Source organism: Aegilops tauschii, chromosome 2 (assembly GCF_002575655.3).
Source record: "Aegilops tauschii subsp. strangulata cultivar AL8/78 chromosome 2, Aet v6.0, whole genome shotgun sequence".
Lineage (NCBI taxonomy): Eukaryota > Viridiplantae > Streptophyta > Magnoliopsida > Poales > Poaceae > Aegilops > Aegilops tauschii.
The window spans coordinates 338,319,513-338,341,739 of NC_053036.3; the positions used below are offsets into that span (position 1 = coordinate 338,319,513).

General features: G+C 47.9%; 1 protein-coding gene across 1 annotated transcript; it reads right to left on the bottom strand.

The window, feature by feature from the left end:
* Positions 1-4,398: 4,398 nt before the first annotated feature.
* LOC109745484 (beta-glucuronosyltransferase GlcAT14A) lies at positions 4,399-21,623 on the bottom strand. The gene is made up of 4 exons (XM_020304606.4): positions 20,907-21,623; positions 18,863-18,938; positions 18,662-18,777; positions 4,399-5,439 (listed from the first exon to the last, which is right to left on the bottom strand). Exons 1-4 carry the CDS (start codon positions 21,418-21,420, stop codon positions 4,913-4,915), a joined length of 1,233 nt encoding a protein of 410 aa, XP_020160195.1. The 5' UTR covers positions 21,421-21,623; the 3' UTR covers positions 4,399-4,912.
* Between the last annotated feature and the right edge of the window lie 604 nt (positions 21,624-22,227).

The following is a 22,227-nucleotide window of genomic DNA, read 5'->3' on the forward strand; positions in this document are numbered from 1 at the left end:
ACCAAACAAATCAAGAAGAAGCCTCCCCAACTACCTCCTAACTAGGCACGCATATGGCAACATGACCCATGGGCTGCATTCAGATGTGGTGGGGGCGAGAGCCAACCGGCCTCTTGCCATCGCGACCCCTGGCCAGCTGGCTTGCCGTCGTGAGCCCTAGCCGGATGGCCCTCACCGACCACCTGGTTGCCATATGCCAAGCCGGGCGCCAACAAAGCTGACAGGACAATCCAGCCTCGCTAGGCGCACGCAAGGAAACGCGCGAGACGGCGTACATGTGCGTGATGCAGAGCACCACAGGAAGGTGACCTCGACCGCGCCCATGACTCATGCGTCATGGACCCTCGAGGAAACCGGTTGGGTGTAAAGTGGCCACGGAGATCGGACGGCGTGGAGGGCGCCAGGGAGGCATTGTCGTGAGGCCGGCGCGAAACAGACGGCGTGGAGGGAACTCTCGCACGGAAATACCCCCAGGAGGCGGGTTCTCCAACTTCCTGTATAGGAGTAATACATGTAATCTTATTACATGGTTTGAGAAAAAGGAATGATTCTGAAACTGGGGTTTAGAGCAGTGAAAGGAGACGATTCTATTTCTGGAACTCAAATTGAGATGGGGAGGGGGCAGTTGATGGTGGTGCCCCAATTCTCGTGAAGCTTTGGGGACTTGCCTTAGCTTCGGTGATGGCAGAGTAGGATATGTCGGACGCCGAACGGAGCATCGGAGGGGAGAAGAGGAGATTGCTCTAGAGAGAGGAAACGTTGTTTTCTTTGTTTCTTTTTAAGAGCTAGAGAGGAGTCGATTTGTGGTATTTTTTTTTAGAAAAGGAGGAATCACTCCGGCCTCTGCATCTTGAAGATGCATGCGATCATATTATTTATTATTCACAAAAATCTTATAAAGAAATACAACAGTAAGCCCGAGGCCATCATCTAGACAACACCTGTCGCTACTCCTATCCTCTTGATGAAGGTGTGCCGAATGTCCGGGCCAAATACCAAACAGACATCGCACAAAAGCCTAAAATCTAACGTCAGATGCCCCATCCAAAGCCACATAGGCGGGACTGGGTAACACTCCGGTCCGGCGCACTCTCAGTGAGTACCACACGCACACGCTGCAAAGGGCCGTCACCTCCGTCTTCCCTCGATCCATCCTCAAAGCATGTACTGACGTATCGACCTTGTCAGGCCTCTCTGCTACCGACGCCACCACGACGCCAGACAACGTCGACCTCCTGCGCGTGTCCATCGCCACACATCTGACGCCAAGCCTCCACTACTCCATGCTGCCGAGAACCGCCGCCATGAATATGTAGAAATAAACACCGCTCCATCGAAGAAGCCATCCGCTGGTCCCTCGAGCCCGAGTGCAACTCCAAAAATGCCGCCCCTAAGGGGGTAACGACACATGAATGCCGCCGTCATCCGATCAGCTGATCTAGGGTTTCCCCCAGAGGTATTGGGCAGGGTTGGGAGCTTCACCTCGATGATGCCTTCATGAAGAAAACGATGATAAGGGCATCGTCGTCACCGGCTCCGGCCAACGACTGAAGACCAAGTTTTCACCCGGATATGTCCCAAGAAATCCACCCGACAACTTGTGCACTGTCTCGACCGCCTTCAAAGCCCCAGATCTAGCCGTCTAGATCCGGCGACCAACCGCAACAGCAGTGCCACCATAGGAGCCCTGGCGCACCGGCCACTGCCTGAATGCGCCACCACTGGAGCCTGGGAGGAGGGCTCCCACCTCACCTCGCCAAACCGCGAGAGCCGCCGAGATGGATTCCGCACGCTCATCACCATCTCTGATCTGAACCAATCCGCGGCAAAACCACGAGATCGGCGATGCAGATCCGCCTTGGATAGGGACAGCACCACGCCATGCCGCCGCAGGAAGCCCGAGCTTCACCCGCCGCCACCTTCCAGGGCCGCCGCCCCGGGATCCAGCCGCCGCCGATAGGCCGAGCCGCCGGCCACCGCGACCAAGGCCGCCATGACCCCGCTAGCCGATCGAACGGCCAGCGCCACCAGATCTTCCTCGGAGTCTAGCAGCTCCGCCACCCCCGCCCAGCACCACGCCGCCGCCTTGCACCGTCGCCTAAGACGCCGCGCCGCCGCGACGCAGATCGGGGGAAAGCGCCCCGGCACCATGGGTGACCCGCCTCACCGATCTGACGCGGGAGGGAAGAGAAGAGAGCCTCCGCCGCCGCCATCAGCCGCATGGGGCTTCGCCCGGCGACCTCCTCTAGCGGCGGCGGAGGGGAAGGGGAGGATGGACGTGCCCGGCGGCGGGGGCTAGGGTTTCCACCCGAACCGCCCTAGCGGAGGGCGACGCGGGGGCGTGTAGAAGTGCGTCGCTCTTGCCTCTTGGTATTCCCTTATAAATTGGCCAGGTACGATGAGACATCAATGGATCGAATAAGATCCAAGCAAGAAGGCACAAATTAACCCGCGTCAAATGGCACTCTACTGAGTATGTAATAAACCAGTGTAGACCTTTTATTTCCAGATTATCATAGATATTTGTAAAAAAGATACCAACTATTGAAAATGATATTATGTATTTCAAGAGAATTGTTCTCCTCATTTTAAAGCATTACAAAGGATACAAGGTATTGCTACATTGAAAGCACTTCTTTGCAAATAACTAGGGTCCCACACTGAACCATGCACCATTTGACGCAATGGGTAATCTAGTACTATCTCCGTCTGGATGTATAGGGCGTGCGAGTAATTCTAGCTTATTGATTTGACTAACAAAATATGTTATATGTTAAGAAAAGTATATTACCAGATTCATATGTGAATGTAGTTTTTAAACATATATATTTTTATTGCATTTTATATTGGCCAATTAAATTATTGACGTAGAACTACGTGTATGACATGTGCACCCAGAGGGAGGTAGTACATAATCATCGATAATTCATTTCTCAGACCAGGCTCATCTGCACCCGCGCTGACGAAAAAATCAAAATAAATACTAGAAAATTTAAAAAAAATCATTTTTTTAGTGGTAGATAATTTGATGCGTGAGGTTCGCTTCAATTTTCAAAGCATTTGGACATCTGAGCAGCTCTCGGCAAAAAAGACAAATCCGGGGTCTGTAAAAAAGTTTACTGTTCACGCACAGTTCTGACCCGATTTGTCTTTTTTGCTGAGAGCTATTCAGAAGTTCAAATGATCTGAAAATTGAAGCGAACCTCACGCATCAAATTATCTACCACCAAAAAATGGAATTTTTTTAAAATTTTCTAGTATTTATTTTGAATTTTTTCGATCGGATGCAGATGAGCCTGAGCACCGAAACGCCGCACTCATCAATCACGTGCATCCTATCTTCCGTGGCTTGTGGTGGGTCGATCGTGAACGGTAACATGTGTGGACGTGGGGGACAGCGAGCCCGGATCATCACCCAAGTGAACGACACTGTAGGTCTGTGGCCAATGGATAGACATAAGGGATGTGGTGCATGCGTTCGTGTGGTGATGACTTTGCTGCTTGCCCAGCCTCCAGACAGAGATATCTTTGTATTTCTCTCTGTTTTTAATTCTACGTGGAAGTTCAAAAGCAAAACAAAAACAAGAAAATCGACGTGGAGGAATTAATAGATGGTGATATTGTGTGATGCAACGTCCATGGAATTAGAATCACGCGTTCGTCACCGTTGCCTTCGTCATCTTTGATCTCATCGTCGAGTTCATTTGGCACCATTGCCTGTATGTGGTGATAGGTATTGAGCGCCTTGAAAACGGAAAGCTAAGTCCCGTTGCTATCCGCAGTGAAAGTTTGGCCATTCCTCGAGTTGATTACAAGAATGTGTCAAAAATGAAGCGACTATTCATTTCTGAGCCCATGCTCATCTGCAGGTCAAGAACTTAAAAAAAATCAAAAAACTCTAAAAAAATTGCATGTTAGATAATTTGGTGCGTGGGGTGCACTTCAAATTTCAGATCATTTATACATATGAGTAGCTCTCAGCAAAAAAGACAAATTGAGTCACAGCAGTATATGAACAATAAACTTTTTTATAGACCCAAAATTTGGCTTCTTTTGCCGAGAGCTACTCAGATGTCCAAATGATCTGAAATCTAGAGCGTACCTCATGCACCAAATTATTTATCATACAAAAAAATGATTTTTTTGATTTTTTCTAGTATTTGTTTCGAATAGCTGCTCTCAAGAAAGGGCTTTTTTAGACCTGGACATAAAAATTTGAAGTCCGAGTGAGGTGTCAATGTCGACTTCAATTATTTCATGTCCATCTGTTTTCTGTTAAAAAAAAAGTCCATCTGTTTTAACTCCCCGACCACCTAGCCTGTCCCAGTGGAGCCGCAAATGGAGGAAACAAACAACGCAAAAAATGATGCAGGTGACCAAAAGTATCCCAAGAGTCCAGAGTTAAATATTGTGAGTAGTACTAATTAATTCTTGGTGCAAACATCACCTACAATTTATATCAGATCAACTGAATGCCACAAATGCCACCAGCTGTAATGTCTTAAGAACCACCTAAAGTTCCATATAATCATCGTTCGAAAATATTTAGCAAACTCAGTAGGCCGTGATGATCTAACCTGACCACTCAAGCCGCCATTTTACAACCATTGTGTATATATACTTATCTGACAAGTGACTAGTGCAGTGTAAGGCTTTCTACTATAACTACTGCAGTGTAACCTATTCTATGTCCTATCCATATGGTTAAAAAAAGGGGCAAATCAGTTGCAGCTTTATACAGTATATACTTATACCTAGTTTGTGTAGAAGGAGCGTCAGTGGTATTATGCAGTCTGGTAGAACTGTCGACTACAGCAACACGTGCTTTACCTGCGGAGAAGAATGTGTTCCTCAAATTCTTGGTTAACTGCTCTCTTGACAAAGAATTCCAGACTGGTGGTGGGTTCGGCTTTCAGCTAACTGCTGCGACCGTGCATCCTCTTATATGAATGATCTCAGATATGAAGCGCCTCAACCGCTCTCCAGCACGCCCAGGCCTGACAACGTTAATGTCGCCCCATTTCGAGCATGCCTTCACATCCCCTCCTCCTTGCTTTTCACCCAAATTCCGGCACCACACACCAGGATCCAACTGGGCCGAAGAACGGTTCAGTAGCTCATCATCAACCTTCTTCAGCACTGGTGCGTCCTCCGCAAACCGCCTTGCGAAGGCAGCGCTGCTGTTCACCATGTTACCAAGATGCGTTTCATCAAGAATACGCGGCTCCAGCCCAGGAGGATCGTCCCAAACAAAGTAACGTAGATCGCCGTTGACAGTGGTGTTTCTAAAGTCAGATGAACTGCATATGACGGTCTGGAAATATGATTCCATGGAGTAAGCAGCGTTGGCAAAGTACATCAGTAGCCTGCGGGGGAGGTTGTCCCAGCCATGCACGCAATGTTCAGTGAAGTTCCTACTCAGAATTACCCATGGAGAGCCTGCGAGATAGGAAAAAAAACATTCAGAAATGCATATATGTGTACTACGTACTGTCAAGTATAAGAATTAATGGGGGTGCCAATTGTAAGTTAAGCAAGTGAATGGGAACTTAAATATAACTTCAATGAGCACGTGAACTTTCTTATATTTGAATACACGTATCATACGTGGACCGTCACTAACTTTTAAGAAAGACTCCCTCTATAAAGAAATATAAGAGCGTTTAGATCACTAATAGGGAGTACTAGCAAATAGGTACATGCTTCTCATGTTCGACCAACTTAGATTGTCAATGTTGCCATTAAAAATTTAAGCTGTGAATATTTCTTAGAATTTCACTACAATTAATCACTTTAGATTATGCCATAAAAAACAGAGGCAACGACTCAGGGTAGTAACAAAATCTTAGTCCTTTTTTAAATCACTATCGAGTTGGATTTTTTTTTAGAAAAGGAGGAATCACCCCGGCCTCTGCATTTGGGAGATGCATGCGGCCATATTATTTATTATTCACAAAGACCTTACAAAGAAATACAACAGTAAGCCCGAGGCCGCCATCTAGACGACATCTGTCGCTACTCCTATCCTCTTGATGAAGGGGCGCCGAATGTCCGGGCCAAATACCAAACAGACATCGCACAAAAGCCTAACATCTAACGCCGGATGCCCCATCCAATCCACATAGGCGGGACTGGGTAACACTCCGGTCCGGCGCACTCTCAGTGAGTACCACACACACGCTGCAAAGGGCCGTCACCTCCGTCTTTCCTCGATCCATCCTCAAAGCATGTACTGACGCATCAACCTTGTCAGGCCTCTCTGCCATCGACGCTACCACGATGCCAGACAACGTCGACCTCCTGCGCGTGTCCATTGCCACACATCTGACGCCAAGCCTCCACTGCTCCATGCCGTCGAGAACCGCCGCCATGAATATGTAGAAATAAACACCGCTCCACCGAAGAAGCCATCCGCTGGTCCCTCGAGCCCGAGTGCCTTTCCATGAATGCCGCCCCCAAGGGGGTAACGACACATGAGTGCCGCCGTCATCCGATCAGCTGATCTAGGGTTTCCCCCGGAGGTATTGGGTGGGGTTGGGAGCTTCACCTTGATGATGCCTTCATGAAGGAAACGAGGATAAGGGCATCGTCATCACCGGCTCTGGCCAATGACCGAAAACCAAGTTTTCACCCGGATCCGTGCCAAGAAATCCACCCGACAACCTGTGCACTCTCTCGACCGCCTTCAAAGCCCCAGATCTAGCCGCCTAGATCCGGCGACCAACCGCAACAGCAGTGCCACCGTAGGAGCCCTGGCGCACCGGCCACTGCCTGAGTTCGCCACCGCTGGAGCCTGGGAGGAGGGCTCTCACCCCACCTCGCCAAACCGCGAGAGCCGCCGAGATGATCCCGCACGCTCATCACCGTCTCTGATCTGAACCAATCCGCGGCAAAACCACGAGATCAGCGATGCAGATCCGCCTTGGATAGGGACAGCACCACGCCATGCCGCTGCGGGAAGCCTGAGCTTCACCCGCCGCCACCTTCTAGGGCCGCCGCCCCGGGATCCAGCCGCCGCCGACAGGCCGAGCCACCGGCCACCGCGACCAAGGCCGCCATGACCCCGCGAGCCCATCGAACGGCCGGCGCCACCAAATCTTCCTCGGAGCCTAGCAGCTCCGTCGCCCCCGCCCAACACCACGCCGCCGCCTTGCGCCATCGCCTAGACGCGCCGCCGCGACGCAGATCGAGGGAGAGCGCCCCGGCGCCATGGGTGACCCGCCTCACCTGATCTGGCGCGGGAGGGAAGAGAGCCTCCGCCGCCGCCATCAGTTGCCTGAGGCTTCGCCCGGCGACCTCCTCTAGCGGCAGCATAGGGGAGGGGGAGGATGGACGTGCCCGGCGGCGGGGGCTACAATTTCCACCCGAGCCGCCCTAGCGGGAGGGTGACGCAGGGCGCGGAGGGGGAGATGACCAAATCGAGTTGGATGTGCATGGCTAAAATACGTTATGACTTATTTGGCTATGTATCAAACGTTTAATTTGGCCAAAATATTCTTAATGTACCTCTGTTTTGTTTCCTTTACACATATCATGGTGTGATATTTCCTGAGTTCTCGCGTGGATTTATTCATACTCAGTACTCGTGCAGGATTTTTAATCACCCACAATTTCTTTCAGCATTTGCCCAACACATCAATGGCAAAGTATCGATAGCTTTCTTCCTTTATCTATGACCATCATGAATCACGTTTTCAATATCTCCAGCAGGAAATAAAATGAAGAATGGGTTGTATAAAATTGTACTGTTACAATTTGCTTTGGATTTTTCATCTTATAAACGAATTCAACTTCAATGGAAAAAGTTAGGGAAGCCCGAGCTCTTTGGAATGCTTATAGGACACAAAGTTATATTTTAAATATTGGAATTGCTTTTCTTATGTGGACCGATAAATTCCTTATAAATGAATTTGATTATCATAAAAATTAGTTATATATACTTCAAGGAAATTGGGGAGATGCACTATTTTCTCTTGGTGGTTATAGGCATAACAGCTCCTTGTGAAGGATGAGGGGGCTAGATGGCGGGAGTACTTTGACAAATTGTTCAATGGAGAGAATGAGAGCTCTACCATTGAGCTGGATGACTCTTTTGATGATACCAGCAGACGTTCTGTGCGATGAACCCAGGAGTCTAAGGTTAGGGAGGCTTTCAAAAGGATGAAAGGAGACAAAGCGATAGGCCCTGATTCTATAGTATGTTAGTACCAATCTTCAAGAACAAGGGGTGTTTAAAGCTGTACTAATTACTGTGGAATTAAGCTGATGAGCCATACAATGAAGCTATGGGAGAGAGCCATTAAGAGGAATGACAATCGTGACCAAAAGTCAGTTTGGTTTCATGCTTGGTAGGTCACCATGAAAGCTATTTTCTTGGTACGGCAACTTATGAAGAGATACAGGTAGCAGAAGAAGGACCAATATATGGTGTTCATTGACTTGGAGAAGGTCTACAATAAGATGTCGCGAAATGTCATGTGGTGGGCCTTGGAGAAATACAAAGTCTCAACAAAGTATACTACCCTCAACAAGGACATGTACGATAATGTTGGGACAAGTGTTCGAACACGTGATGGCAACACTGATGACTTTTTTGTTAAGATAGGACTGCACCAAGGGTCAACTTTGAGCCCTTATCTTAGATATCCCATGGTGTATGCCCTTTGCGGATGATGTGGTGCTAGTCGATGATTGTCGCATAGGCGTTAATAGAAGAGACCTTTTTATGGTACACTGTAACATATATTAGCCGTCTTTTCCATAGATTTTAACGGATGAGATTGATCTATACTACTAAATCCTCTGAGTAGTATATGACACCCAACACGAGTAGTATATGGGCTGTAGGGGTAGAATCGAGAGAATAAAAAAAACCACAAATCATGGTTATTGACATTAATTTATTCTAATTATCAAATATTTATTTATCCCAACAAAGAAACTCAAAATCTTCAAATTATCAAATATTTCTTTATCCTAACTCTTTAGTCGCGTACGCACGTATATGAGCTTGTTTCTTGGCATCCTAATAGTTCTAGTGACCCAGCATAATTTGCATCAAATTACTAATTAGTAATGCTAACAAATATTAATCGAAAAGTGGTGAGGTAGTGCAGGATAGCACAATGGCAAGTTAGGTTCGCGTACTACCAAGCTAGAACTATGAGGCACACCAAGCGATCGGTTGCAAGGTCCTGCAGCGCGGCCACAAGGATTGTGAACGCATGAGCCAGCGATCGGGGCTGCAATAAGGTGCCATTGTTGCGGTCGCGTGGGCCAGAAGTAAGGGCGTGAGCATAGTGTAACACCCCGGATGTAACTTTCCATATTTGTAACTCCGACTCTTGCCATTTTCGGATATGTGCTATGATATTCCCTTCGTGGTCGGGTTTTGTTTTTCGTTTTGCATTTTGTTCATGTCATGCATCTCATATCATGTCATCATGCGCATTGCATTTGCATACGTGTTCGTCTTTTGCATCCGAGCTTTTTCCCCGTTGTCCGTTTTGCAATCCGGCACTCCCACCTCCTCCAACGCACCCCTTTTCGTTTCTTTTCGTGAGCGGGTGTTAAACATTCTCGGAATGGACCGAGGTTTGTCAAGTGGCCTTGGTATACCACCGGTAGACCACCTGTCAAGTTTCGTGCCATTTGGAGGTCGTTTGACGCTCCAACGGTTAACCGGGTAACCGCAAAGTCCTTTTGTGTGTTGCAGCAAAACCCCCCTCCAAACAGCCCAAAACCTCTCTAAGTCTCCTCCATACTCTAGGTCGTTCGATCACGATCGTGTGGGCGAAAACCGCACTCCATTTGGAGCCTCCTAGCTCCCTCTACCTATAAATATGTGAGCCTCCCCGAAATTCCGGATCCCCGAAACCCTATACCGCTCCTCCGCGCTGCCGGACGTGTCCGCCCGGCGCCGGACAAAAGCCGCCGCCGCCCACAGCCACTCAGACGCCGCCACGTGTCGCCCGTACACCGGCGCCCGCCGCCGGCCCGCGAAGCCCGCGGGAGGCCCTCCCGGCCCGTCGCCCGACGCCCCGCGCCTCCTTCCTCCTCCAGCGCCCCGCCGCCCGCGCCGGCGCCCGTCCCCGCCGCCGACCGCCGGCCGCCCGTCGCCACCATCACCGGCGCCGCCCGCGACCGCGCCTCCCCGCGGCCCCCGTCCCCGCGCCCCCTCTCCGACGACGCGCCCCGCTGTCTCCTCCCTCTCCGGCCTCGTCGCCCTCTCCTCCGGCCCCGCGCGCCCCAACTCCGGCGAGCTCGCGCGCCGACGAGCTCCCGATCTGGATCTGTCGCTAGGTTGACTTTCTTCTCCCCCAAAAATTCTCCAAGTCCTGATTACATTATGTGTTCATGTTCATTGCATCATAACTCTCTGCATATAGCTCCGTTTCGTGCGTGTAATATATCGAAATGTTCGTCTCGAGATGCTCTTCATTTTGTTCCATTATGCCATGTTCATTTGAGTCCATCTTGATGCCCAAATCTCTGGTGCAAGAGTGTTATATGCTGTTAACTGTTGTTACTTATCAGAACTTGAGGATTTGTTATTTTTGTTGCATTTGATGTGTGCATCTTATGGGCATGAGCTCTACATGTGTTTTGATGTATGTCATGCCATATTTACAGATGTGTATTCCATGTATTTTTGTGATCTCTGTGGTGACTAGCACAAGCATGCAAACTAGGCTCCGTGATGTTTCTGATTTCAGGGACTTCGTAATTTTACTAACTCTGTGACTGCTGTTATTTTGTTGCTATGTATCCATGTGTCTACAGAAAGATCCATGCTCCTGTTGGTGATGTTCAGTAAGGATGTTTTGTATATATAGTTGTGCTCTATCCATCCATGCCCCTGTTTGTAATTATGGAGTGCCATAGCATGTCTTAATCTTGCTCTACTTTTGCTATAAAATATTTCTGGCAGATTGTTTATGTGTTATTCAATTTTGTCAAGGTTGTTGGAGTTGTTTCATACATGCTATGTACTTGCTCTTGCCATGGATAGCTTCATAAACATGCCATCTTGCTAGGTATGCTTATTTTGTCATGAATTGCTTTGTGGTGAGTGATTCAAGCTCACCAAGATGCCCTCATAGTTACTGTTTCTGCCATGCTCTGTTTTCTGTTAAGTCTGAAACCTGTTAACGAAACTTGCTATGTTTACATGATTGCCATCATATCTTCTGGTCCTTTTTGGCTTATGGTCAGTAAGGGACTTTTGTTCTATGCATTTAGTAGATTTATGTCATGCCTTGTTTTGCTATGTTAGGTTCCTGTAGCATGTGTTTTTCTTGCTCTGAACATTGCTACCTGATACTGTTTCAGCCATGTCCAGTAATTTCACTTAGTCTGTGAACCTGATATCTTTTGCACTTTTGTCATGCTTGTTTGAACCTGTTATGTTGTGTTCTAGCCGTAGCTCGGTGTTCATCTTTTGTCAAGCATTTCCTGTAGATTACTTCCATATGCTTTGTTGCTATGTTGGAGTGCTGTAACATAGTTACTTGATGCATTTTAAGTGCTATCTTGCTGTTAATCGCAGATTCGTGTCATTCTTGTTTTGCTTGCCATTTGCAAACCGTGCATCCGTTTCCGGTGATCTTTATATCGATTTCGACCGAAATCATCTCATTTTTCCAGTGGAATGCTTGGTTTGCCAAGTTACTGCCTTGTTCATCATTTTTCTTCCGGAGCACGCATATGCATCACATACCACATCTCGCATATCATACATGTTTTGCATCATGTTGCTTGTGCATTTCCCGTGATTGATTGTGGTTCCATTGCTTGTGTTCTTGCTGTGGGTAGAGCCGGGAGACGAGTTCGTGAACGAGGAACCTGTTGAGTACGCTTACGAGGATCAAGCTTTCGACAACTCTGAGAACCTTGCAGACAAGATGACCATACCCTCGAAATCACTTCTATCTTTGCTTGCTAGTTGTTCGCTCTATTGCTATGCTGCGCTACCTACCACTTGCTATATCATGCCTCCCATATTGCCATGTTAATCCTCTAACCATCCTTTCCTAGCAAACCGTTGTTTGGCTAAGTTACCGCTTTTGCTCAGCCCTTCTTATAGCGTTGCTAGTTGCAGGTGAAGTTGAAGTTGGTTCCATGTTGGAACATGGATATTTTTTGGAATATCACAATATCTCTTATTTAATTAATGCATCTATATATTTGGTAAAGGGTGGAAGGCTCGGCCTTATGCCTGGTGTTTTGTTCCACTCTTGCCGCCCTAGTTTCCGTCATACCGGTATTATGTTCCTTGGGTGATTTATGGGACCCCCTTGACAGTTCGCCTTGAATAAAACTCCTCCAGCAAGGCCCAACCTTGGTTTTACCATTTGCCACCTAAGCCTTTTCCCTCGGGTTTTCGCGAGCCCGAGAGTCATCTTTATTTAAACCCCCGGGCCAGTGTTCCTCTGAGTGCTGGTCCAAACTAGAGCCACTTGCAGCGCCACCTTGGGGAAACTCGAGGGCTGGTTCTAGTTGTACGTAGTGTTCATCCGGTGTGCCCTGAGAACGAGATATGTGCAGCTCCTATCGGGATTTGTCGGCACATTCGGGCGGCTTTGCTGGACTTGTTTTACCATTGTCGAAATGTCTTGTAAACCGGGATTCCGAGACTGATCGGGTCTTTCCGGGAGAAGGTTTATCCTTCGTTGACCGTGAGAGCTTATAATGGGCTAAGTTGGGACACCCCTGCAGGGTATTATCTTTCGGAAGCCGTGCCCGCGGTTATGAGGCAGATGGGAATTTGTTAATGTCCGGTTGTAGAGAACTTGTCACTTGACCCAATTAAAATACATCAACCGTGTGTGTAGCCGTGATGGTCTCTTCTCGGCGAAGTCCGGGAAGTGAACACGGTTTGAGTTATGCTTGAACGTAAGTAGTTTCAGGATCACTTCTTGATCATTTCTAGCTTCGCGACCGTTGCGTTGCTTCTTTTCTCGCTCTCTTTTGCGTATGTTAGCCACCATATATGCTTAGTGCCTGCTGCAGCTCCACCTCATTACACCATCCTGTCCTATAAGCTTAAATAGTCTTGATCTCGCGGGTGTGAGATTGCTGAGTCCTCGTGACTCACAGATTCTACCAAAACAGTTGCAGGTGCCGACGATGCCAGTGCAGATGATGCAACCGAGCTCAAATGGGAGTTCGACGAGGAACGTGGTCGTTACTATGTTTCTTTTCCTGATGATCAGTAGTGGAGCCCAGTTGGGACGATCGGGGATCTAGCATTTGGGGTTATCTTATTTTTATTTGGATTTGACCGTAGTCGGTCTATGTGTGGTTTTGGATGATGTATGAATTATATTTATGTATTGTGTGAAGTGGTGATTGTAAGCCAGCTCTCGTTATCCCATTCTTGTTCATTACATGGGATTGTGTGAAGATGACCCTTCTTGCGACAAAACCACAATGCGGTTATGCCTCTAAGTCGTGCCTCAACACGTGGGAGATATAGCCGCATCGTGGGCGTTACACATAGTGCCGAGAGTTCAAGGAGTCGATCAAGAAGAACAGGCAAAGAAGACGAGCGTAGTAGCAGTGTGTCCATGTCGTACGAAATGGGTCTTAGGAGAAAAAAGTATCCCTATGATTTAGACATTATTGCACTTGCAAGAAAAAGCCTGGTTGTTTTGAACATTGATGCACTTACCAAAAAAAGGCCGGTTGTAAATTGCCCGTTATGCCTTATAATATCAACAGTTAGGTTAAACCTATACTACGCCTCTTCCCTAGTAGTAAGATGTACCATAAAATTCTCTAATAGAAAATTAGAGCTTTGGAGACAAACTTTGGAATCGAAAGGTTTTAGACTTAGTAACTAAAACCGAGTACATGAGATGCAATTCCAGTACTACTAGGCACGAGGAGGAGGAGGTTAGCCTTGATGGGAAGGTGGTATATCAGATGGACACGTTTTGATATTTGAGGTCAATGTTGCAGAAGGATGGTGATATCGATGAAGATGTGAGCCATGAAATTAAAGCCGGATGGATGAAGTGGTGCCTGTTAGATGTGTATAGCCCCTTTCCGATTTTCGGTATATCCCCATTGTATAAGGGGTGTCCTGCACTTTACCACACATGTATATGTAATGGCCTTTAGCCCTCAGTGAATACTAGTTTCTCATTATCTAACATGGTATCATATGCTAGGTTAGCCTCGTTCTCCCGCACGCTGCAACTCCGTGCTCCCTCTGCCTAGTCTACCTCGTCTCTGGCCGCTCGATTCCGGCCAACTCTTCCGGCCGCCGCTGCCTGCTGCAGTTCCCGCCGCCGCCGCCGCCTGCTGCAGTTCCAGCCGCCGCCGCCTGCTGCCGTTCCAGTCGCTGCCGTCGCCTGCTGCTGTGCAGGCCACCGCGGCCGCACCTGCCCCGTCCGGCACCGCCTCCCATGGCTGCCACGCTGCTCCCGGCCCCCGCTTGAGCGGGCCCCTTCCGCGCCGCTCCAGTCCCCGTGTGAGCGAGCGAGCGGGCCCCTGCCGCGCCGCTCCAGTCCCCGCATGAGCGCCTCTGCCTCGGGTGCTCCTCTGCCCGATCCGGTGGATCCGGTCGGGGCGCTCCCCCAGCTCCCTTGTCTCGCGCCGGGCCGCACCCTTCTCTGGCCGGCCACCTCTCGGTTGGCTGCGGTCAATCCAGACCTGCATCGAGCGTGCTCTGCTCGATCCCCTTCGTTGACTTAAAAAAAACAGCAGAGAGACTTCCTCATGTCTGCTTCGGGCTATGTCGCGGTCCCTCGGTGCTCGGTGATCTTCGATGGCACCAATTATGCTGAGTTTTGCGAGGTTCATGTGTATCCATATGCGCGGCCTTCTTCTGTGAGGCGTTCTCTCTAGCGAGGTCCCCTGTCCGCCATGCCCTGTTGCTCCTGTGGCTCCTACCCCGCCGGTGCCCCCGGTTCATGCCGCTGATGCTTCACAGGCTGATCGAGATGCAGCCAAGGCTCTCGATGATACCGCGGTTGATGCTTATGATCAGCAGGTCTTAGCCTATTCAGATGCTCTTTCTGCCTACCGCGATGATCTGTCTGCTTACACTCAGTGGTGCAATGATGATGCTCGCGTTGCTACTGTTCTCACTGCGAGTGTACTCCCTCAGTTTGCTTCGGAGTTCATGGGACTTGGCACAATTGCAGCGATGTGGTCTTATCTCTGTCAGCGCTATCAGCCCTCTGGTGATGCCCTCTACCTATCTGTGGTGCGTTAGGAGCACGCACTCCAGCAAGGTGATTCCTCTGTTGATGAGTTCTATTCACAGTGCTTTGCCATCTGGCGCCAGCTTGACTCTCTTCGGACAGTTGTTTGTGGAACTTTCCGTTGCTGTCAGACTACGCGGTCTGATTTGGAGTTTCAGAGGGTCCATGAGTTCTTATCTCGTCTCCGTTCTGAGTTCGAGCCTCGACGTGCTCACTTGCTTGCTCGTGGTCGTGTGCCTCTCTCGGAGGTGCTTGCCGAGCTTCGTGCTGAGGAGACCCGCCTTCGCTCTGCTGGGTTGCTTGCGATTCCATCAGTGTTAGCTGCCCGAGCTCCTGTGTCCTTTGCTTGTCTCACTGCTCCACTGCTCCTGCCCACTCCTTCAGGGGGGATTGGTCGCCCTCTCTATGTTGAGAAGGGCCGGTCGTGCCTGGTTTGAGCGCTTCGCCTCTGTGGTGACTGCCGCTGGTTTCTTGCCCAGTGATCATGATCCCGCGTTGTTTGTTCACACGTCTCCTCGTGGTCGGACTCTTCTCCTTCTCTATGTTGATGACATGATCATCACTGGTGACGACTCTGACTACATTGCCTCTGTTAAGGCTCGCCTTCGCGACCAGTTTCTCATGACTGATCTTGGTCCACTTCGCTATTTTCTTGGGATTGAGATCTCCTCGACTTCTGATGGCTTCTACATCTCCCAAGAGAAATATATTCAGGATCTTCTTGCTCGCGCTGCTCTCGGTGATGAGCGCACAGTTGTGACTCCTATGGAGCTCAACGTTCAGCTTCGTGCCTCTGATGGTGACCCTCTTCCTAATCCCACTCGCTACCGTCACCTTGTTGGCAGCCTTGTCTATCTTGCTGTTACGCGTCCTGACATCTCCTATCCTGTCCACATCCTGAGTCAGTTTGTTTCAGCCCCCACCTCTGTCCACTATAGTCATCTCCTCCGTGTTCTACGATATCTTCGTGGCACGATCTCTCAACGTCTTTTCTTTCCCTGCTCCAGCTCTCTTGAGCTCCAGGCCTACTCTGATGCTACCTGGGCTAGTGATCCCTCTGATCGACGCTCGCTGTCTGCTTATTGTGTCTTTCTTGGTGGCTCTCTTATTGCCTGGAAGACAAAGAACAGACTGCAGTTTCTCGCTCGAGTACAGAGGCAGAGTTGCGAGCCATGGTTGACGGCTGAGGTGATCTGGTTACGGTGGTTACTTGAGGATTTTGGTGTGTCTGCTACTACCTCGACTCCCTTACTGTCAGACAGTACCGGTGCTATCAGTATTGCGTGTTACCCGGTGAAGCATGAGCTCACCATGCACATAGGTGTGGATGCCCACTTTGTGCATGCTACTGTGCAGGATCAGACTCTCGCTCTTTACTATGTGCCTTCTGAGTTACAGTTGGCGGACTTCTTCACGAAGGCACAGACTCGAGCGCAGCATGGCTTTTTTCTCTCCAAACTCAGTGTTGTTGATCCACCATGAGTTTGAGGGGGGGTGTTAGATGTGTATAGTCCCTTTTCGGTTTTCGGTATATCCCCATTGTATAAGGGGTGTCCTGCACTTTACCACACATGTATATGTAATGGCCTTTGGCCCTTAGTGAATACTAGTTGCTCATTATCTAACAGTGCCTAGCTTCTGGTGTTGTCTTTGACAAGAGAGTGCCACAAAAGCTAAAAGGCAGGTTCTATAGGACGGTGATTCCACCCGCAATGTTGTATGACGCTGAGTGTTGGCCGACTAAAAGGCGACATGTTCAATAGATGGGGTAGCGAAAATGCACATGTCGAGATGGATGTGTGGCCACGCAAGACAGGATCGGGTCTAGGATGATGATCTACATGATAGAGTTGGGGTAGCACCTATCGAAGAGAAACTTGTCCAACATCGTCTGAGATGGTTTGGGCACATACATGGAGAGCACCAGAAGCTCCAGTGCATAGCAGTGGTTAAAGCGTGCAGATAATGTCAAGAGAGGTTAGGGTAGACCAAACTTGACTTGGGAGGAGTCCATAAAGAGATATCTAAAGGACGGGAAAATCACCAAAGAACTAGCCATGGACAGGGGTGCGTGAAAGTTAGCTATCCACGTGTCAGAACCATGAGTTAGTTTCGAGATCTTATGGGTTTCAGCTCTAGCCTACCCCAACTTATTTGGGACTAAAGGCTTTGTTGTTGTTTGTATAAGCATAATAGCTCCACCCAATCATCACGTGATTTGACTTTATGATTCCTTTTTTCGTGCGAAACTATGGTTCCGTCTTTCAATCCGCAAGTACTCTCGATTTTCCTATTGATACGTGCCAAAATATAGTTTGATGAGCAAAATCTTAGTCATATGTTAATTTAATATTTCACAATTCTTCAATATAAACAAGATCCTGTGTTGAAACTTAATTTGATATGTTTTCATTTGAAAATTTGCTAGAGGTGTCACTATAGAGTTTAATCATCGGATTTGCTAAATCTCATCTAGATGATATTTAGCTACGTCTCAACTAAATTTTGCACCGTACGATTTGTAGCTCCAAGATTCATACTGCTTATCATGCGTGAGACAGTTTCAGGATGTTGCTGCGAGGTTTGTGTTTTTTGCCTGGGCCATCATCGGGTTTTGATTCGTTTCGATGTCTTTCTTTAATGGGCTGGGTGGAGATTTACCTACCTGGCCATTGCATTTTTTGGTTGCCTGCGTATGCATTCTTTTTTCTGTTTGTTTTTGTCTGAAAATGTGAGAGTAAAAAAAAAAGTGAGAACCAGAACCACTTTCCATGCCCCGTGAAGCCCTTGACCCGTCCTCTAATCACATTCTCTGATCCAGTTGCGTGTCTACTCTCAGCACAAAATTTGTCCAGATTTTTTGTGCCTGTGTATTTTCTTGTGTTTCTTTGTGTAGCTCAATCCAAATGGTCAAGGGACAAAACAAAGTAGAAGTAAAGACAAAAGAACAGCCTAATTGAAATACAAGCACGCATCTAACCAGCCCAATTGGAACGCATGCACAAATCAAGAGGAACAAAAAAAGCAACGGCAAAGACAAAGGCCAAGGGGAGGTCATGGGAGTTTCGGCTTTATATATAAAGCGGGGGGTAAGCCTGTCTCGTGAGTTGGGAACGGGGACTACAAAACAGTGATGATTTCATATTAGATGTGTTATGTCACATCGAGATGAGACTTAAACAGACCCTTTAATTATTATTTTCCTTCTAAAGAAGTGTTTGTATGCTTATAATTCTTAACTCATAATGTCTGATTCAGCATGAGGGCTAATCCTAGTGATCTTTAATTAATCAATAGCACATAAAAGAACAACCGGTTGGTGGCTTTGTTCCAGATTTAATAGCACCAGGGTTTAAACAAACCTATTTGAATCACTGATGTCCTGTTATATTTTAGAAATGTTTTAAATACCGAAAAATACCTGAACTAGAAACGATGTTTGCACACACCTGTGAATATCTTGAATGCCTCAGGCATTTGCCTTGTTTCTGTCGCAGGAAAGGGCTGGGTATTCTTGTCCATATATAGACTTGCGTCGACAATAAGTTTTTCAAACCTTTCATGCCTGAAAGGTCCAAGGAAAATGTTTAGGGAAAGAAACAGGATATAGCGAGCTACATTCTAGAAATTTTCCTGCTTACAGAACTCACTCTTTCCATCCGAGGTTACTTGTGTGATCAATAAAGTTGAGGTGCCTTGGTACAGAAGAAAATGCATAAAAGAGATCTGCGTTTAAACAAAATGTTGCTTCAAATTATTAAAACAAAGTGAAAGGGATGATGAATAAGTTAACTAGAGAAAGCAGTAACACCCCCCCCCCCCCCCCCCCCACGGGGCAGACGGGTGCATTGGGCACTCGCCAAAAAATATCTCTATAAACAAACAAAAAATATATCCCTATTAAACAAGCAAATCAACAATATATGCCAAGAAGCTCTATATATGTTGTCTTCATTAGTGGACATTTGTTGGTTGTGTGCAGAAAATGTCATTTGTCATTTTTTTCAGGTTTTTATATAAAGGAAAATGTGTACACTCCTACTGAGGGGCAGCAAGCAACAATATTTTGCACCATAACCTGATGGTTTAAAATCAAACGAGAAATCACTTGCAACACCACCGGCCTTGCACAGTGTGACTGGCCACATGGACCTGCACATGCTTGTGATGAGCGGGATGTAAGGCATCCCATGGGTAGCGCACTAAGCCCTGTTACACATTACCCTTCTTGAAAGGAGTTCTTTTATTTGTGGAATATAGACTCTTACGGATGAGTTACATCCGTAAGAGTGAGCCTGTAAGTCAAGCATTATTGGTATACTGTACTCCCTCCGTTTCTTTTTACTCCGCATATAAGATTTGCCTTAAGTCAAAGTTCGTAAACTTTGCCTAAGTTTATATTAAAATATATCAACATCTTTAATATTACCCCTCCGAATAATATCAACACGTTATTTGGGACGTGGCTTGATGGGATTGAGCCCCAAACAGCGAAACACATTCGTGTAGGAGTATGTGCTTTATTATGGGCTATCTGGAATTGCAGAAATGATTTGGTCTTTAACAGAACAACAAATACTCATTTTTTGCATGTTATCTTCCGAGCCACTGCGTTGATCCGTATGTGGTCGCTACTCGCTCCGACGGAGGCCAGGGAGCGTTTGGTTACTGGATCTATCCGATGGGAGATGGTAGCACGGGTTATTTTCAACCGGTTTGGATGACGGTCATGTAATACGATAGGCAATTAGTTTTCCTATCTTTATCTTGCTAGCCGGTTGTGGCCTTATTTTTGTTCTTTAGCTCTTTGTGAGCAAATTTTGTTCATCTTTGTTTGAGACTTTGAGACCTCTGTCGAACTATTTTGTTTGGTAATAAAGGTGGCCGTATGCATCGTTCTGATGCAGAGGCCGGGGATATCCCCCTTTTCAAAAAAAATACAATATGAAAATTAATTCATTGATGCATCTAATAATATTGATTTTATATTATAAATATTGATATATTTTTCCTACAATTTTGGTCAAACTTTATAAAGTTTGACTTAACACAAAACTTATATGCAAAGTAAAAAGAAATGGTGGGAGTATTAAATAAGGCTCAAAGATAAAAATGCAACCGTTCTGACTAACCACAATCCTCTTAAATACGGTGCCACTGACAATCTGTCATATCAAATGAAAGTGTTTTATGTGACGTTTGAGCAATATCCCAATGATAGCTCTAGCTGATTATCAAATTTCAGAAGCACACATGAGTTGCCCGACTTGGTAGGTTGTTGCAGAATTGATTAAGCAAGTGTAGTACCACGGAGTACGGACAACTATCCGTAGAAGACCATTCGAACAATTCAGCACAAAAACGTACTGCAACGCCCTTGAGGATGGCACTGAAATTGGCACAGCTAGAAACAGAGTTGTACAAAGGTGCAACTAGTACCTAACAGTTTCAAGGACTAACAGCACGATCAAATTCAAATGTGAGAATTTAGACTGATTCATAGCTTGTAATGTCAGGCAACAACAACAAAAGAAAAGCTATGTCAGCCGCCCAAGCTCAATGGTAACTTAGGCAAGCAATGGATCACATCGCAAATTCGCAATCATAACCATCCACCAAGCAATGGAACATAGAAAATTAATTAAACATAAGGAAGAGCATACATCAGAAGAGTGATTGCTAGAAGTATCTTACCGTCCTGCGTGACGAGAGGATAGTCCCAGGAGCTGAGCGTGACGAACCAGTCCCAGTCAGCCCCAATCCTGAGCAGCACGGCGGCGCCGTGCAGCGCCGCGGCGAGCACCGAGGAGCCAGTCCTGTCTACCGCGTAGCTCTCCCCTACCACGTCGACGTTTGCGAACTCCCTCCACGCCGCGTCGTCCCGCGCAGCGGCGGCCAGCTCCGTCCGCTCGTCCCGCGACGCCCCCGCGTCCAAGTGCAGCAGGTACAGGTTCCTCGGGTGGTACACCGCCCTGAGCAGCCTGAGGACCCTGCGGCCCTCTCCGCCCGTGCCGGATATCCAGTACGCGAAGGAGGGCGGGCTCCCGAGACCCCTCGCCACGAGCGGCGGCCCTGGCTGGGCGCGCGCGCTGGGGTAGGCGAGCCCGTAAGGGGACGCGCGGAAGAGCACCAGCAGCGCCGCCGCGGCCAGCGCGGCGGCCGCGATGGCCGGGGGCAAGCGGCACGGCCTCATTGCACCGAGTTTCATTTCTTGGGAGGTTTGACCCGCGCGGCCGGCGGCATGAGGCGCACGGAACTGGAAGCGCGGCAATGAGAGGTAAGGGGAGACCGTGCGCGTTACGGCGGCGGCGAGGTGGTCGTCGTCGACTAGTGCGTGGTTCGGAATTGGATGCTTGGACTGAGCGACGGGGACAGGAGGAGAGAGTTTAAAAAAGTTAGGCGGCACGGCACGGGCGCAAGGTGGCGTCGTGGGCCGAAAGGTCTAGAAGAAGGTGCGGTGGGTGGTGGGAAGTTACCCAGTTGGCATTTACTTGTGGTGGGGCCGCGGAGGTGTTCAAATGGCCGCGGCGCACGGACGGGCCGGCGTTCGGTTCGAAGGCAACACAAACGCCGATCACCCAACCAACCTGGGTTTTGGCCGCCATGTTTGTTAGGTCACCTGGATGATCTTGATTTTGCCCCTCTAAGCATTGTGACGATTTAATAAAGTTTTATGACACTTTTAGAAGGAAAAAAACACTCAAATTCTCTCGAAAAAAGAACCAACTTAGGGTGCTTTTGTGCCTTCTAAATTGATTACGGATAATATTTTAACGGTTTATGAGTGTTTTCATACAATCAAAAACAAAAGAGAATGCAAAGAGGGTGTCAAAAACAAAAGAGAATGCAAAGAGGGTGTATACTAGGCTTCCGTGGAAATTGGGTAAATTTCATTATGCAATGTGTGTCAACTATTGAATACCGAGTTCGGTTTAATACGGAAGATTCATTGCCACCTTACCTATTCTTGTTATGCATAGAGGGGCTGACTGCTCTCCTAACACATGCAGAGAAA

Coding starts and splice junctions, on each gene's coding strand:
- LOC109745484 (XM_020304606.4), bottom strand. CDS start 21,420: ATGAAACTCGGTGCAATGAGGCCGTGCCGCTTGCCCCCGGCCATCGCG. Junction 18,778..18,862: donor AGTAACCTCGGATGGAAAGA/GTGAGTTCTGTA, acceptor TGGACCTTTCAG/GCATGAAAGGTTTGAAAAAC. Junction 5,440..18,661: donor GGCATTCAAGATATTCACAG/GTGTGTGCAAAC, acceptor CCTATCTCGCAG/GCTCTCCATGGGTAATTCTG.